The 18,958-nt window shown below is 41.2% G+C and overlaps 1 protein-coding gene across 2 annotated transcripts in view; it reads left to right on the forward strand.

Annotated features, from left to right (window-relative positions):
• DOCK1 (dedicator of cytokinesis 1) overlaps positions 1-18,958 on the forward strand; it is a 474,081-nt gene that overhangs the window by 60,575 nt on the left and 394,548 nt on the right. For both annotated transcript variants that reach the window (XM_077350091.1, XM_077350092.1), the window contains exons 2-6: positions 2,848-2,931; positions 8,814-8,854; positions 11,547-11,602; positions 15,095-15,191; positions 17,970-18,118. In XM_077350091.1, coding sequence (XP_077206206.1) covers positions 2,848-2,931; positions 8,814-8,854; positions 11,547-11,602; positions 15,095-15,191; positions 17,970-18,118 — 427 coding nt within the window. The remainder of the gene's footprint in view (positions 1-2,847; positions 2,932-8,813; positions 8,855-11,546; positions 11,603-15,094; positions 15,192-17,969; positions 18,119-18,958) is intronic.

Consider the following 18,958-nt stretch of genomic DNA (forward strand, 5'->3'; position numbering starts at 1 on the left):
GAATGGTCACAATATATGCATTTCTGATCCTGAAAACATCTGAAGGTCAAGACTTCAATGCCACAATTCATGCAATCTGCCTTTCATAACTAGTCTTTCCTAATGAAGGCTTTGTTCACACAACTTTACATTCCCCCCCCCCCCGAGTTAAAAGGTATATATTCAGCGCACACATCACCCATCTCTAAGATACATGCTTTGCTAGGTAACATAGGGTTTTGTCCTTTTTCCTTTAGGTTGACAAGTGTCTTTTCAGCATTGCCTAAATTATTTATTTATAGACACTGAATGACAAAGTGGTATTTTGTTATGAAATGCCATAATACTTGCACCTATTTCAGACTTGTACTGGGCCTATAGGACAATTTAAGCCATAAACATTTGTAGGAGTCTACTTATCCACACAACTTATTTTTGTCATTTGTGTACTTAAATTGCCTTGTGGCTTGGAGCAATCCTTCATTGGCATGGGCAACTTGGAAAGTGCTTCATTAAAAAAATGCTCTTCTTTATGACTTAGGACCTCAGAGCAGTTTAGAATTTAAGTATCTTCTAACATGTACCATATGATGATCCATTTAAATGACAATGCAAATTATATTAGTGTTTAAATAGTTTAAGCAGCCTTTTTCAACCTTTTGATCATGGATGAGCCTCTGAAATATTTTTCAGGCTTCAGCGAGCCTCAGAACTGGGCTGGAAATGTGGTTGAGTCCATTAAATCAGGAAAGGCCAGGAAGATCCTAGAGAGCCCTGGTTGGGAATCTGTGAAAAGTATTACCACTGAAACATCAACTATGAACTAGTACTTTTGCTTAACTGGGAAAATGTTCAAGAATAAAAGTTGTAACATGTGTCTGCATGCCAGGAGATGGTCTGACTGCCTATGGGGTCTTTGTGGAGGAGCTGCCACTGAGATGGCCTTTGACCCGTTGTTCATTGGCCAAGTTTCAGACAGACTAATGGAAGTAAGGCCTGTTTATCTTAAGGCACGTTGAAGAGCATAAGAGAGGAGCAGCTACTTCTGTTAGTGGGGATGAGACCATATTTATAAGCCTAGTATATTTTACATATTTTTTTCAGATGAGGTGAGGTGATTGTTAATGAACTGCTACCAAAAACTGTACTTGAAGAATCATCATCTTAATCTATATGTGTAGTTTTATTATCTTGGCAGTTAAGAGTGATACCAGCTGTGCCATCACAGCCTCTATTTAGGGCAGGGGACTTCAGTGTCATGATTAATCCTATAGTTCCCAACATCTAGGGGACCTCCTGGATTTACAAGGGCACTGGAGACCTCCTGGATTTACAACTGACCTCTATATTACAGAGTTCCCCTGGAGAAAATGATTGGTGGACCGTATGATATTACACTCTGCTGAAGTCTATCCCTTAACAAAGCCCCAAGCTCCCCAGGCTCCACCCTCTAATATCCAGGAGTTTCCCAACATGTAGTTGGCATCTCTATCCATTTTTTAAGTGACCATCCTTTCATATGGCCATATATGTCAGATCCTCTTTTGACTTGGTTATGCTTGTCATTTGGCAGCATATTGGAAAGCCATAGTAGATTTGGAGGCACAAAGGAAGTGAAGTGAAGATTAAATTTCTCTCTTATGGCTTCAAGTAGAAAGGAGATGGGGTGTTTAATATCTACTTGTCATCCATTTTGCTACAACAAATGGCTGACAGCAAATCCTAAATATCTAGGGCCTTTTTGCACGGGGATCTTTGTTGCAAATTGGTCACTGAATGAAAAATCGCCATTTAAAATAGTGGAATTCGTCGTTATGCATACCTGCCTTTGTAGTGGAATCAGTTGCGTTTTTTAGCGTTTCCCACAGGCTTCCGGTCTCGGCAGAAATCGCTAGAAAGGAAGCGCTATTGCCAAGCTCGTCCCGCCCCTGGCCGTCAAGCAGCCAATGGGCAGCCGTTAGCATGCTCCCAAACAGCCCCTTTCCCTTTAAGGAAGGTTTTTTTAAAAAAAAAAAACAGACCCATTGTAACGAATCTGAGTAGATTCGTTGCAACGGAGAGACCCATCCAGCTGCCTGGGGTGTTTGAGCTGTCGTTTGATCGTTTGATCGTTAACACGCTGCCTCCGAGTGAAAAAAAAAAAATCCCCCCCCCTCTCACGGGCCCGATTTTCGGCTGAATGGAATGTGTGAAATGTGTGTGCTTAGTGACTGAAGGGGAGGGACTGAAGCTGGGAAGCCTCTGTTTGCGCTGACATATCGTGGCCACGCTGCCTCCGAGTGGAAAAAAAAATCCCCCCTCCCCCCCCCTCACGGGCGCGATTTTCAGCCGAAACAGTGTGAAAAATAAAGGGAAAATACATCAGCAAACGGGCTTCTGCGGGCTTCTTGTGCTTAGTGACTGTAAACAGCTCTGAGGAGGGACTGCAGTCTGGGAAGCCTCACTGGCTAAACGGAGCCTCGCCGGTGCGTTGATCTCCACTCGCTTGGGGAAAAAAAATGGCGATCGCTTCGCCGGAAGTTTGGAGGACAGGCTCAGGAGGAGGGACTCTGAAGAAACCGCAACAATGTTAACACACAGGTCTTTATCGCTATTGTTGCTGATTGGTTGCAGGAGTGTATCGCTTTCCGGAGGGTGAATCCACTTTTTGGGATTCCCCTGAAAGCGCTACAACGAAGCGCTTTTTGTGGGTCGGTTTCAGGAGTGTTGCAGATTGTCTACGACGTCGTGGGTTATTCCAAATTAGTAGCATTTTCAATTAGCAACCATTGTGCTATTTTGAAGCCGTGCGAAATGGCCCCTAGTTTGCATCACTGGTGGTGATACTAAACACTTGATTTTCTTCTCTCTCTTTTTGCCTCATGCTAGCATTCTACAACTATGATGCTAGGGGACCAGATGAATTGTCTTTACAGATAGGAGACACAGTGCATATACTGGAAACACATGAAGGTGAGTGGTACAAGAGTCATTTTCCTATGCATTATTTACATAGTCATTGTGAGTTTATGGATGAGTGAATATATCTTCTCGTTTTACCTACATCCTATTTTGAAAACAAATGAAATGCTGAAGAATTTAAATGGGCACTAAATTCTCATTTCAAATGAGAAGAAATGCAGTATCTAATGAGCAACCTTTCAAAGATGCATCTCTTTTTTCCACTTTGCAAGAGCGAGATTTATATTTGTGTGACTTAATTTGTATGGATCTTTTGTAGCAATAGCTGAGCTGCAAGAAAGATGATAGATGTTCCAAGGAAATCCTCAGATACCACACAGGACCCTTCTTTTAAAAGGTGTTAATCTCCAGGGCTGAAAATATAAATGATATTTATCTTCTAAATTACTTATACTCCAGTGTACAATAGTAGCAAATGTATCTCTGCTTGTTCAGAGCCATTCAAAAACAATCTTTTTTTATTTTCATCCCCTCCATTGTTAGGTTCAAGTGAAGCTGTATTAGTATATTATGACACTTTAGATTTTTACACCATATTTAACTCTTTCCAGTATTGCTTTTAAGCATTTTGTATATAGCCATGAGAAACAGTAAGAAAATATTCAGCTCTTGTTTGCTTTCCTTTATGCGTGATCTGCTATCAAGCACATCCAGACATCAGTAGTGAAGAGGGCTAAAATCCAAATGGTTGCAGGTGCACAAGCTTTATTGACAGCCCCATCCCCCAGTTCTCTCCCAGATTGAAGCCTTATACTTTCTCATCAATATGTATGTTATCTTGCTCTTCCTCTAGCTTTTCTTCCTTTGACCTTTTCAGACTCAAATAGAGGATGCCGTTGCACTGTTTCTACTGACACTTTACAGCCCTAGAAAGGCTGCTTGCATAAAATGCATAGTAGGGAGCCTCTATCACAGTTGATAGCAGGAGGTATGCCCTTCCTTTCTCATTTGTTTGTTAATTTTAAAAGTCAGACACTGTTGCAATTCCTCACCACCTCAATGACATATGCAAACTTGCATAGCAGCATAGATTAGACTCTGAATCTCTAGCAAGCATGTGTAAGCTTTTGTTTGTCTTAGAGAGGGGTCTTTGTTGGGCTTGACATCACCTGAAGGAAGAAATAAAAGATGGATGTATCCAGTATTAGTCTTGATGTTTTTCTATTCCCTGGCCAGATCAATTGATGGCTAGTGTACAGTTAACATATACTAATTTGCTGGTGGTCCAAGGGGGGCAGACAGTCACAACCAGTTGAAAGAAGTTGTTCCCTGTAGCAATTACAGGGTAGTTAATTTTATTGAATGAAGTGGATGGGCTTATCTCTCCATTTCATGATTGTGGCTCGATCTGGCTAGTGGACAGTCGGCAACTGCACTCATGAAAGACTACAATGATTACTTTTCTCCACACCTTTTGTTTTGCCAGCTCCCCTCCTACCTTGTTTGAGCCAGGGACAGAGGTTGAGCAGTTCTTTTATAATGAGCCCCTCTAAAGATTTGTTTTGTGGGAGGGGAGGAAAGATAAAGGCACTCTGTTTCAGCCAGCAGTTTTTCCTTGTCAGTTCTTCTGGGGCAGTGGAGGAGCATTTGTCTCAATTGACTCCACAAAACTGTCATCCAGAGCAATGGCCTCTAATGGCATGGTTTGTTGTAGTACCTTACTGCATAGTTGGGATGCAGACCCAACTTTCCAGATTTGGGTAGCTAGTGTTTTGTTCAAAGCCTCTGCAGGATGCCATAGGCAAATACCTGGTGGAGAACAATAAGAAGAAGGCATTGTCAGGTCTCAGGAAGGACTGAAAGACATGGAGGACATCTGTTGCTTTTCAAACATGTCTATCTATTTTGGATACTGTTTCAAAGGATTATTCCCTGGAATTTAAGGACTTGCTCCCAAACAAAATTTTGCAGGTTGCCAGGTGTTATTTTCTGTTGAAGCATTGTCTTTTTCTCCAAGCTGTAGGCAGCAAGTTCTTTATCTCAGGATCGTCTGTATTTAATGTTTGATAGAATTTATTAGGCTGGGCTTCAGGAGATGCACTTGACTTAGTGAGATTCTAAAATATTGATGACTGGTATGCTCAGATTTTAAATTAATATTCTTAATCACCTAGTATTCTTAATTCACTGAATAATAATGTTAGTTTGGAGTGCCAAATATAAGTCAACTTTGTTATGCTATTTTTGATTTTCACATTTACTTGTCGGAAATGGTACTTCCTATGTAGTTTCAGAAGGCTTCTGGTGGTTTTTGACAGCACAGTTGTTAAATCATCTAGTCACTTCCATGTGGGTGACAGTCCATTTATGAGGATATATTTATTTAGTAGTCCCAAATGTATATGCTGTTTTGCTCCTCAAGCATTCAAAAATCAAGTAGCTTAATATTTAGAAAAATAATATGAGCATCAATTCAAAGTTGCCATTCAAATTGTTTAATTGTGCTTTTCAAGAATCAGGCACCTAAGAGGTGCATTTTGATGCTTTCATCATGAAAAATGTGCCTCAGTTCAGAACACTGGGGTTATTATTTTCTTGTCTGAGGCAGAATATTTTTGTAGTTAATAAATTGTAGCAGAGCAGACAATTATGCAGTGAATCCTGCATTTATAAAACTTACTAGCATCTTTCTATGATAACAAAAAGAATAATTTCAGTTGATAGTCTGTAGTCCAATGATGGTGATTTTTCTGAATATCCTTGGTCTGTTAAAAGTTGCTTTATTGCAGTCTTAGTGTCACTCTATTAAAGAAAAATGGAAGAAATATGCTTTTTGGAACCACTGTGGCCCACAGCATACCAGTAAGCTTGATCTTGGGAACCACTGAGTTCACGTTCTATTTCCGGTACATATTTGCTGGAAGGCTGTTTAAAGACATGGCAAAGGCCCTTGATAGGCAGAAGTGGAATTATAATGATCTGTCCTTGCAGTTGGTAATTACCAAAATTAAACATTTAATCAAGCATTGTATATAGTTATTTTCCCAAACCCAGGAAAGGAAGCAAACTGATGAACACAGGCTGCTATGGGTGCAATCAAAAATAGATGGTGTCCATTATTACCATTTGTAATATATTGCCCATTATGGACCCATTTAATTGGCTGGATTTGGCTTGATATCCATGGAGATGGTCTTTCCTAATTTGACTACTAGATGTTTCTTGCAACTGTTGGTTAGAGCTAGCTTGGGATCATGCTTCAAATTAATAAATTTGTGATTATTATAATTATTGGAAGTCTTTATCCTGTTAATTAGTACCTCCGAAAATACCGGCTTCTCTGAGGTAATAGATAACAGTTTAAATCATTCAGTATTAAATTAAGCAAGCTTCTTGTTAGGTGGCCCCCAAATAAATTGTTGAAAACTCATTCAACTCTTTTTAATGACAGCTAAATTGGAGAAGGAATTCTTTTCGCATTTATTTCTAACTGCAGTTCTGTTTAACAGAATAGTGGATAGGCAAGAGATCCTTCCCTCAGGTGTACAGCAGTAATCTCTTTTACTTGAGGCAGGAAAGCCTTCTGCATTGCTTGTGGGGGGGGGGGAACTGGTTTAATTGGATGAAATTAGTGGCATAGATAAGTGCTGAGAAACTGTGTAGTCTTTTGCCATCTTTGTTATAACATTTGTATCTGGCCTCTCCAGAGGATCACGGAGAGAAAGGACCAATATTTACTGAGACTGACATACAGAACAGTTTACAATGCAGGTTTGCTTGCCAATTTTGTGCTGAATTGAGTACAGTTTGTATGTGAGATCCCTCCCAATTTGCCTGGCACAGTACCATCACTGCATGTCAATGACTACTGTGTATGGGATTTTTTAAATTAAACAGTCACACTAAAACAGAAAGCCCGTAGTGCTTATTACTTGCAGATGTGCATGAGAAAGGGGGCACAATAAATGAGAAATTACCTCTCGTTTTGCCTGGCATGCCATCCTGCCTCCATGAATGGGAGAAATGTTTTGATGGGCTGAAATAATTATACTACAATAGGGCTGTCAGTGAGGAAAATCTGCATAGCCAGCCACTGCGGTGAGGGTAGGGGAAGAGGGGATTTGGCTCATTCATGTTGCCTGTTTTGAAGAAGGGGAATATATTTTAACTGTGGTAAGCAATGCAAAACAATCTTCTGTTAAAATGTATTTATTTAAATAGCCATCCAGTCATCAATAAATACCTTTGTTTTGTCATTTCTGATTTTCTGGTATGCTAAGTTAGTGATCTGCAGTTTTTGTCTTTTTGAACAGGCCTTACCTGATTAGGCACCTTGGGTAGCTGAATTAGACAGCACTTTATAGGTTAACTTGGGATAAATAGAACAAATTTAGAGTCCAGTGGCATCTTTAAGACCAACAAAGTTTTATTCAAGGTGTGAGTTTTCATGTGCATGCACACTTCCTCAAATACAATGTACAATGGACATTGTATGTTAAGTACATTGGTTCAAAACTAGTCCACATTTAACCAGTATAAAATATATATATTTTAAAATTATAACACATAATGCCATGTTTTTAATATTGTATATATATGGCTGTTGAAAAAACAGTTTAGTGTATTCTTTAATAAGGTATTTGCAATTAAGCTCAAAAATTAGAAATGTTTAAATTTTTCTAGTTATTGTGGCTGTGTTAGGGATTTTTGGTGGAACCTATTTGTTGCTAGAGCTAGCACAATTTCACAGGGCCTCCAAAACAGAGCTTTTCTGCCAAGCTTTTGGTTGGGGGCAATGAGCTGTTAACATCTCCTGGGCCCTCCAGAACCCTTCCCTCCTATCAACCTCAGTCTAACAATATGTTAAATTAAGTTATGGTTAAATGTTCAAATGGTTAAAAGGTTAGTGGTTATATGTTTAAAATATTGCAATCTATTGAATCTAACTTTTGAAGCATATTGTATCTTATTTGTACACTGGAGCTATGTATATTGAGCCATATTGCAAACCACCCTGAGCTTCAAGGGAGAGTAGTATAAAAATTAATTAAATAAATCCCAAATCTGCTTTTCTTTTGGTGAAACTGTTGTACTTAGTAGGATTGTCCCAAAGTAAAGTAGACTAAAAACATCTGTTTGTCTTTGGAAATGTCATGACAGACGATTTAGAACAGTGGTTCTCAACCTGGGGGTCGGGACACCTTTGGGGGTCGAACAACCCTTTCACAGGGGTTGTAGCAGGGCAAGCAGCTTGATCAGGGGCCGCCATCTACACAACAGCCTTACAGGGTAGATCACAATAAAGCATTCATGTGTCTGGAGCAGCGGAAAAGAGTGAGATCAGCATGGTGGGACAACAAGCAGAACTGAGCTGAGAAACCCCAGGAAAAAAAAAACCAATTTATATACCATCATGAACAATGGATCTTCATGCCATTGGTCAGTTTTGCTTTAATTTCTATGAAAGAACAGTTGCATAATTTTATGGTTGGGGGTCACCATAACACGAGGAACTGTATTAAAGGGTTGCAGCATTAGGAAAGTTGAGAACCATGATTTAGAATTATGTGATGTTGTAAAAGGCCCTGTTGGCATGACAGATCATGATTTTGTGAAAGGTTCAAAGTAGAAGCTGACTTGTATTTAAAATACTAAACTAGATAGGTAGAAGTAATTTGCTGTTTTGGAAATATTATTCAATACTCCATTTATGAACAGAAAAACTGGAGTATTAACTGCATCATGGATAAGACATTCTATGAAGTAGGACACCTCTTGCTTTGTTTTTGTGCCAGTGTTTTAAAAAAGTAGGCTTTTTTGCAAAGGTTGTATGTATTAATAGATCTGTACCTTATATTGTGGTCTGTTTGGATTGTGTACAAGCTGTTTTTCAATCATCTAACAATTGTTTACTAAGAAATTCTGTCTTCTAGGTTGGTACAGAGGCTACACTTTAAGAAAAAAATCTAAAAAAGTAAGTATTCTGTTTCCATAGTAACTGAGTGCATGTGCTTTTGATATTTCTTAAGAGGTTCTATTCTCTGTTGAAAGTTTTTATTGAAAGATAAATTAGAATTTATGTGAAATACATGTAGAAGTGTCTAAATGCCGATGAAGTTGGCTTCCTGTTTTGTTAAAATAATAGATCACTAATAAGATGAAATTGCTTCTTGAAAAGTGATAAGCATTCTTATTATATCTTCTGACATTCTCCAGAAAAATGACCTGTTTGATTAAATCAGCCTATCAAATTTGTATTTGTATATAGCCATCTTTATGAGACATGAATGGTGTGGTTAACATTTATGGTAGCTTTGAATACTAATTTTAATAGTTATTTAAACTAAAAATATCATCTCCTCTGTTTGAAAAAAAGACTGCCCATACAGGATCCAGTTTAGTCAACGGAACTCAGATCCTGTGGATTGACTTTGGTGTTAATATCTTTGAGGAACAAAGATTCAACAGTTCTTCAGATGTCTGCATATCAGCTCAGTGCATCTGAGTCATTTACACAGGGAAGTCATCCGTGGTCATATTTCATGAAGAACATATTTTATTTATTTATATTTTGATTTCTTGGCCACCCCTTCCTGTGAGTGTGCTCAGGGTACCTGACAACACATCAGCTGTTAAAATCATATTAAAATATAAAACAATTTAAAATTCATTTTTATGCCAATTTTGTTTCTACAGCTCCCCTGTCTTCTTAATTATTTCAGGCATGTTGGAATTCCATTGGCTGGGGGTGGGGTGTGATGTGGGGGGAAAGAAAAAGGGAGGTTTGGAGAAATGGGGAAGTCTGGGAGGGAGGCCCATAGTAGTTCTTCATTTTGTTCATGTTAATTCTGCTACCCATTTTGTGATTCTTGTGGACTAGAACCACAATCCAACATGTTAAAAATGGTTTTAAATAATCTATTTTAACTAATTAGATTTTAAATAATCTATTATTGTTTTAATTAATTAATTAATTAACATTTACCACTCTCCCAGATGGCTCAGGAACTTGTATGTTAAATGGGATACTAGTCTATGGTATACAGTACCTCTTTGTGGTTGAATCCCATGTAGTTAATCTGCTTGACAAGATTCAGGCAAGATTCAACATTTATTTGAGGAATTATGTTTAAAGCAAATTATTTTAATCTTTGGTCATCAGGGTAATGGGTCCACAGAGCTGACAGTTACAAAAAAGGCTGATGGAGAAACACAGCCCCAAATCTCCCTTCGGCATGTGGAACTATTTGCATGGTGTTTTGGCTCTGCTCTTGATCTCTCTAGCAATTCAGACACATGTTAGGTCATGGTCTGTTAAATTCACGTACATAGGCTGCTTGTTTAGACTTTGAGAAGACTTTTGCTGTCTTGGTTTGAGAATATCCTGGTCATGTGCATGGGTCATGCTTGTTTGAAATAACATTGGGGCAGCCAATTCAGCGTGTTGTAGCAGATCAGAAAAGGAGGTTTGTCCTGTGGCACTGTGGGGGTCTAACCATTGTAATAAATCTTTAAAGCAATGGTTCCCATTTTGGTATAATAACCCTCAAGTCTAAATTTACTTAGCATTCATTCAACAAAAAGTCTTTACCTGCTGGTAGAATATTTGTTCATTCATTCATTCATTCATTCATTCATTCATTCATTCATTCATTCATTCATTCATTCATTCATTCATTCATTCACCGCCATCCCTTGCAGCTCAGGGCAGTTTACATGGGAATAAGTACAACGCAACACAACAACGTCAATAAAATACAACAATAGCAATAGTGATCTCACAATGGGTACAACAACATTTTTATAAGGTCCCATAGGTGGTTCGAGTCTGCTTCCGTTCATGAGGAGGGGGTTTCTGGAGGGCCCAGCAGAAGATGGTGGTTTAGTTCAGTGGTCCCCAACCTTTCTGAGGCTGGGGACCGGCAGGGCATCGGGCTGCGACCGCGGGCCGCGCCCGCACATCGGGTTGTGCATGCGTGAATGCGCCATGCACATGCGCCATGCGCGGGCGCGGCCCGCACAGGCGTGGCCCGGCCCTGATTCCCTCTCCCCGCCCTCCCGCAGTAAGAAGCTTCCCGGGCCGCAAGCTTGCAGCCTGGGAAGTTTTTTACTGCGGGGGGGGGCGGGGAGAGGGAGCCGCGGCCTGGCGCCATGGCCTTCGCGGCCCGGCACCGGGCCGCGGCCCGCAGGTTGGGGACCACTGGTTTAGTTGACCCCAGACAAATGCCTGGTGGAACAGCTACATTTTGCAGACCCCGTGGAACTGCGATAGCTCAGGCTTTCAATCATTCGTTAATTTGAGAGAATGTGGTAGATTAGTTCAGTTATGATATTTGGTTATGATGACCCACTTTAAAAAGACAAAACAGAAACAGAGCATGCATAATCAATAAAACTGCTAAAGCCTGGGAGTGAATTTCACAGACTTCATGACCTGCTTTTGGGGGTGGACCTACAGGTTGGGAAGCTCTGCCTTAAAGTACAAGAAGTCTTGTTTTTGTTCTAGGTTAAGTATTTTTGAGTAGAATGAGCTGGATATCATTAAGCAGTTTTGTTATGCAATAGTAAAGATGAAAAAGGTATTACAGCATTTGCAGAAAAAACAAAACTAAATATCAACTTTATAAGACTTTATAATAACCAATGAATTATTCTTCTTGTTAAAGGGCATATTTCCTGCTTCCTATATTCAGCTTAAAGAAGCAATAGTAGAAGGAAAAGGGTAAGTTTGGGACTATAATGACTAAAAGGTGAAAATTACTCTAGTCTTTTTTACTTATTAATGAAAGAATACGGATGTAGTGGAATCAGTGGTTAGCGGAAGATCCAGGTTCCAGCTGCCATGGAAGCTTAGTGGATGATCATGGACTTGTCATACATTCTCAGTGTAATCTTCACAGAATGATTGGGATGATAAATTGGAGGGGATTATATAAGTGTCCCAATTGGGATGAAAACTGGGATATAAATGAAATAAAGAGATAAAAGTGTTTTTCTGCTTTCAAAGATAAAGATTGTTCAGAGGAGAACAGGATGAGACCAGTAGAAGCCCGGCTAGCTTCTTGCTGCGAGAGGGGGGGGGGAGGCAGGCACGGCCACCGGCACGCCGGCAGACACAAACACGCATGCGCGGAGCTGCCGTGCACGCACGTTAGCACCCCCTGCTGGTGGGAAAATGCATGCACAGCAACTTTGCGCATGCCCATTAGCATGTCCTGCTGGCAAAAATGCGCATGTGTGGGGCCCGGGCCGCAAAGAGGTTGGGGACTGCTGTTATAGAGAACTGTTTATTTTTATTTTTATTTTTAGACTGCCCCTACCTGTGAGAGGGCTCAGGGCACCTCACAATACATAAAACATTAAAATCATCTTACAATATAAAAGTATTTAATATCCATTCCTATGCTGATTCCACTGCCCAGCTCCTATCTTCTTAATTGACTCATGTGAGGTATGATGGACTGCCATAGGTGTGGGAAGGGGCCCTGATGTGGGAGATGGGAGAAGAAAGAGGGGGCCTAGAGAGGGGGGAGTCAGGGAGGGAGGCCCGTAGTAGTTCCTCATTTCGTCCTGGCCTCAACCGTGGCTTGGTAGAAATGTGCTGGTAGAAATTGCAGGCCCTATGGAACTTTGTTAGTTCCATCAGGTCCCAGGTCTCTGTTGGCAGCTATTTTCACCAGGCAGGTGAAAAGGCCCTGATTCTGATCGAGGTCAGTCAGATTTCTCTGGGGCCAGGGATCTCCAACAAGCTGGTTTTAGCAGTGTAATGCTCTTCTGGGGGTGATCCTACAAGTACACAGGGTCCAACCGCATAAGGCCTTGAAGGTCAACACCAGCACCTTGAACTTGATCCAAAACCAGTGCAGGCCAGGCTGAATATATGCCCTCCTGCGGGTTGTCATAAGTAGTGGTCCCCAACCTTTTTGAGGCAGAAAGGAGGGCGATTGCCCAGCGCGCATGCGTGGATGAAAACAGGCATGCACGGCACTTTCGCGCATGTGTGCATGCACAAAAGTGCCACGCATGCATGTTTTCGGCCACGCATGGCGCATGTATGCATGCACAGCTCTGCTTCCCTCTCCCCCCCCTCCCACGGTAAGAAGCTTGCCGGGCTGCAAGCTTGCGGCCTGGTAAGTTTCTTACTGTGGGGGGGGGCGGGGAGAGGGAGCCGCGGCCCAGTTCCAGGGCCTTTGCGGCCCGGCACTGGGCCGTGGCCCGGTGGTTGGGGACCACCGGTCATAAGGACTCATGCCGCTGCATTTTGTATCAGCTGTAATTTCCATATCAGACCCAAGGCCCATGGCGAGTGACTGTAGTTGCATGGATCATTGTGGCTAGACCTTCTGATAGGGTGCTAGTAACTTCACTTGGTGATGGTAACATGCCTGTGAGCTACATTTGTGACCTGCGCCTCCATCATCAGGGAGGCATCAAGAAGTGTGTGAAGTAGTGAACTGCATTCCATCAAGACATGATAGGCTTCTCTAGAGATAGCTTTCTCAAAGGTATTCATAAAAAGTGATGGTGAAGTAGCTGGGCAAAAAGAGAGATGAGCTGTGGTTATTGGCTAGGAAAGGTGGTTGACAGCAAACTAAAGGTACTACTTTAAGACCGTTTAAGCACTGGAGGTTTCATGCTGGGCTTCAGGCTGGAGTTTTAGTTGTGGCAAGTTGCCCCATCTCTTCCTGCACCCACACGGGGGAGCATCTGGCCCAGTGCACCTCATCTGCCCCTGATTTGTCCTTCTGCACAGGAGCTGGGGCAGTCAAGTTCCCAGTGCATAAACGGTCTAAGTGATGCCAGAAGATGAAAACTGAGCCCTGGATATGTCAGCCCATTGAACTAGTGATGGCATCTGGTAAATGTGGATAAATTAAAAGATTAAGCTCCATTCCAGATATTCTTTGCAGGTACATAAGCTCTAGTTATTTATGTATGGACAGAGTGATCCACTCTGTTCAGGTGAATGGAGAGAACACACTTGAGTGGGATGAGTATAGTGTGCACTGTAGTCTGAACTGGCAAGTTTAGTTGTATTCACTGTAGTCTGAATGCATGTTATATTTGGAGTAAAAGATGTCTCGTAGCTTTCGTGACAACCCATTTAGTAATTACCATCATAAATGCATATTGACTTTTCCAGTTTCAGTTTTTAATAGGATTCTGATACAGCTACTGTGCCATGTTTATTTCCTGATACAGCAAAAAATAATGGAGTATGTGATGCCCTCCAGCAAAAAATCTGTTACAAAGAGTATTTTTCCAGACCAAGAATCTTTCATATACGTCTATTCTGCCAGATATTATATTACTCTGTACTGAAGAACAGCTCCATTTCAGCTTCTGATGGTGTTTTATGTACTCTGTTGTCTTCATTGCTTAACATAAAGCTATTTGGGGCTATTTAGGAATTTCGTATGCATTACTCAATTAGATATGCTTCTGAATTAAAAGTTAAATGACTGATATTGAGGGGGGGCAATCGTGATCAGATGGAGTGTAAAATTTTCAGGTACAGGTCTGAATTTTTAAAAAAAACCTATTCTCTTCTGTATGATTTATTTTTACGCTCTTTTAAATATGTAAATTATGAAAAGCACTAATCATTTGATTACTGCATAATAGCACATTCCTGACTGATTGCAACTCTCCAGTTAGGGTTGTACTGATATAGTGTGTGGTGTATCAGCTCTACAATATTCAGGTGATACATTACTGAAATATAATAATTTAAAGGCAGAAACACTAAAGACTTGCAAAACAGCTTCTTGTGTCTTTGAAACTTAGCACTGCTGGGTTTGAGCAATTGAGGAGTCTCCTTTGTAGTCACATGTAATGTTCCGTTGGCTTTTCTGCTTAAGAGATGAATGCTAAATAATTGTTACCTCAAAAGAATATATCCAATTGTTAACCTTTATAAAAAATGTTATATAAGATGTGATTTATCAGTTACTGAATCCGAGAGTAGAGTGGGTTGTCTAGAACAGGGGTAGTCAATCTGTCGTCCTCCAGATGTCCATGGACTACAATTCCCATGAGCCCCTGCCAGCATGGGAATTGTAGTCTATGGACATCTGGAGGACCACAGGTTGACTACCCCTGGTCCAGAATAATAATAATTCTTGATATTTTATTAATTGATGTTCTGCTTATTAGCAAATAACTTTCATTTTATTCAGAGAGATATTGACTACTTCATACCTCTTAAATTTAGGCAACATGAAACTGTCATACCCAGTGAACTGCCACTCATTCAGGAAGTTACTACAACACTACGGGAATGGTCTACAATATGGCGGCAACTCTACGTTGTAAGTAGCTTTTTAAAAAGAATGTGTGTGTGTGTGTGGGGGGGGGGGGTTGGTGTCCTAGGCTGCCTGGAGCCCTGGATGGACCCCTGAACACTCACCAGCCCTGAAAACCTGCCCCCACCTTTGAAGGAACAGTAAAGGTAGACCGGAAGGAAGAAGGTATGATGATTTACTTGGACATTATTGACAAAATGTCATTGGTCATCTGGGCTCACCAAAGCACAACTCTGCAGCTAGATCCCAAGAATGAGGTTTCCTCATGATTTGTGTTCAGTGGGATTGGCAGCTGGAGCAGCCAAGGGGGAGAAAAGGCAGCATTGGCTGGGACCAGTCAGAGACTCACCTGAAGAGGACTAGGCAGGCGGTGGTATTTCCTGGCGTGGCACCCAGAAGGCCATAGCAGCTGGATGTGTTGAGAGGGAGAGTTGATGAGAAAAACATCAGATCCAAGCTGTTTGGTTGGCAGCCAGGGGAAAAGGGGGTTGGGGCTTCTGAAGAGGAGTCCAAAGTGCACATGGATATTGTGGGAAGACGGAGTAAACTTCCATTTAAAAGAGGGAATTCTCAAAGAGCCTAGGAAGAAATGGGATGGAGGGATGGAGGTCTGTGGAGCTGCCAGCAAATGTGAAGGAAGATTTGGGTGAATTTATCTCCTTTCTGACCCATTCTGGGACCAGATAAGTCTTTAGAGCTTAGGTTGCACCATGGCAGGAAGGTAGCAGGAGATAACAGTTGGTGTCTGATCCTGGAAATGTATGCAGTTGATTATTGTGTTTTCACTGTGGTCCACATGAGAATGTCTCAGTCAGCTATGGAAAATTCAGAACCCACTGGAGCATCAAACATTCCCCTCCTTGCTAAACAGGGATAGATGAACTTTTCTACACAGTCTTCTCCATTGTGAGATGAAAATTCAAACTCTGCTCACTTAAAAAGACAGTAGCACAGAAAAGCTTTAATTCTGCCTATGTTTTCTTCTATTCCCTCTTTCCTTCAGAAAGACACCAAAAAAGGCTGCAGATGCAGAATATATAGTCAAAATTGACAGCTGGTCCCTCTTTCTTATCTCCCTGAGTGAGGGTCATGAAGTTGCAAAGTGCCTGATATTCAAACAATTTGCACACAAACCTAGAAGAGATCTTACTTGGTACCTCATTCCACCAAGCCAGGGCCAAGACTGAAAACAACCTGGCCCTGGCCAAGGCAGGCACACTTCTGTAGGGCCAGGTACCACCAGCGTGTTGGCATTGGCTTGTTGGGGTGGTGTCATTACAGGACATTCTCTCCCTTCTGGAATTAGGCATGTAGTTGGTGGTCCTGGAATTAAAGAATGCATACCTCCACATAGCTATTCATGAGGATTCCAAGAAGTCCCCAAGGCTTTAGTGTGGGGCCTCTTGTTTTGATTACTGTATGCTACCCTTTGGCTTAGCCACAGCCCCAGAGATGTTTATCAAATGTATGTTCGTAGTGGTTTCCTATCTCAGAGTAAAGGGATGCATGATCTGTCCTTACCTCAATAATTACCTTACCGTGGGCAATTCAAGGAGAGATCACCAGTGAACATCACCCTCTGGGACCCTGTTAAACCTGATGTTTCTGAATAACATTGAGAAGTCCTGACTGTCACCCTTGCCGTTGATTTACTACATAGGTACCACCCAGAGAACCCAGGGCCATACAAAATGTAGTAGTTCAATATACACCCAAATGCTTTCAAAGAGTTATGCAGTTATGCAGTTACTGGATTTGATGCAACACACCCTCTGTCATCTATGCAAGACTCCAAATGGGGACCTTCAGAATTGATTCTTCAGGATGTGGACTCTCATATAAACTCTCCGCTAAGGCTAGAATATTCATCTAAAGCAGGGATTCCCAACCAGGGGTCCATGGGGGTCCCCAAGAGCTCTGAAGGGGCATGGTATGGGTGGGGGTCCAGGCTGTCTTCACAGCTCCTATGTTTCTTTCCAGTCTACATGAGGCAGAGCCCTCATAATAGTAGTAGAGGCAGTGGGGAGGGAACAAAAGGAGGGCTAAAGGTGTGATGTCTCTTCTGGAGGCATGGCAGGGGGTTGACCAGTTGACATCACTTCTGGGGGTCCTCGAAGTCTGGAAAAAAGATGCAGGGCAAAATACCTGAGATTTTGTCAACCTCAGCATTTGGCTATGGATGCTTATGCTAGCAAATATCAAGGCTCTATAGCAGAATAGGGATTTGACCCTGGACTTCTCACATCCCGGTACGATACTCAAGCCACTACACCACATTGGCTTTCTGGTGAACTCATCTGTAAACTAAGAACAATAGCTAAACTAATGCACATAATATTATTTTAATGTAACAAAGAGTTTTGTGGCACCTTAAATACTAAGGAATGTGATGTAGCATAATTGTTTATAAACCAGGGCCCACTTAGCTAGATGAATGAAGTCTAGCGTTCATTTGATAGAACGATGCAAACCATGTACCCAGTGGATCTCGGGTGGAGAGAGCCTTTATAAAGAGGGGCTGGAAAGCCTAATATATTATTTGTGCAGAGCACAATGAAAGAAACATTTAGTTAAAGAAATAAACTACAGGTGTGTGATTCACTCTGCTGATGTACTGGCAAGACAGAATATATGTGAATATATTGTACATAAATTTCTAAGGAAGTATAAGTACTTTCTTTGGTAAGCTAATCAATCCACAGTCTCTGCTGAGTCCAAGAATGGTAAAATCTGCATATGAATTCCAGATCAGGGGCTTCCAGTAAGTTTTCTCCTCTCTTACAGCAAGATAACAGAGAAATGTTCCATAATGTGAGGCACATGATATATAATCTAATTGAATGGCGATCACAAATCCTTTCTGGAACGTTACCCCAGGATGAGCTGAAGGAACTGAAAAAGAAAGTCACTGCCAAGATTGACTATGGAAACAGGTTTGTGATGCATTGTTTCAAATGTATAGCTTTCTTGCTTTCTTTTCCTTTTTTTGTTTTTGCACATAGGGTTCAGAATGCACATGATTAGTTAGTCGTTGCATGTTCGGTGGGATACTGGGATACTTTGCTGGGATACTGAGGATAAAGGGAAAAAGAAGACTTTCAGCTGCCCTTTAGGTGTAGTGTGTATACAGCTTCACAGCTGAAATGATGTTTGCATTTTCTAATGGTTCAGGTAGTTGCAGGCCATTCTAATTTCCATGTGCTTGTTGTTTACATGAATAAATATATATTTATCACCATATACTTAAAATAATCCCCAACCATTCATGTAACGTAAACACAATGTCAAATCTTCACTCTCTATGTGTGTTTTATGCATGCAGGCTTCATTTCATGGCTGCACCACACTGCTGTTGCAGGTGCATAAGAAATGGTATTTACAGAGTTTCAGTGGAAAGTATGTGGTGATTAAATGCAATAAGAATACTTCCACAGAAGCCCCACTGCTATATCAAAGTAACCTCTATCCTCATAGAAGCTCAGTTCTAAGATCCTGGGAATCTGAAATTTAGTGGGAAGTTACATGTATCCTTTTAGATGGTGTGGATGTAGGTTGCCACATCCATACTCTGCAAATTCAGGCTGTCTAGTTTGCATATTGTTTAGATAACATGCTAATTAAGCAAAGCAAAGCAAATCTAGTAATAATACATTTTTGCCAGTTTATTTTTACTTGCTTTTAACAAGGGCCACAAAAATGGGTGGGGGGGAGGGGCAGGTACTCATCCTACCTGCTTTGGTCATGACAGAAAGAGCCTTTTTCTTCTATCTCGT

This window comes from Paroedura picta, chromosome 8 (assembly GCF_049243985.1).
Source record: "Paroedura picta isolate Pp20150507F chromosome 8, Ppicta_v3.0, whole genome shotgun sequence".
Classification (NCBI taxonomy): domain Eukaryota; kingdom Metazoa; phylum Chordata; class Lepidosauria; order Squamata; family Gekkonidae; genus Paroedura; species Paroedura picta.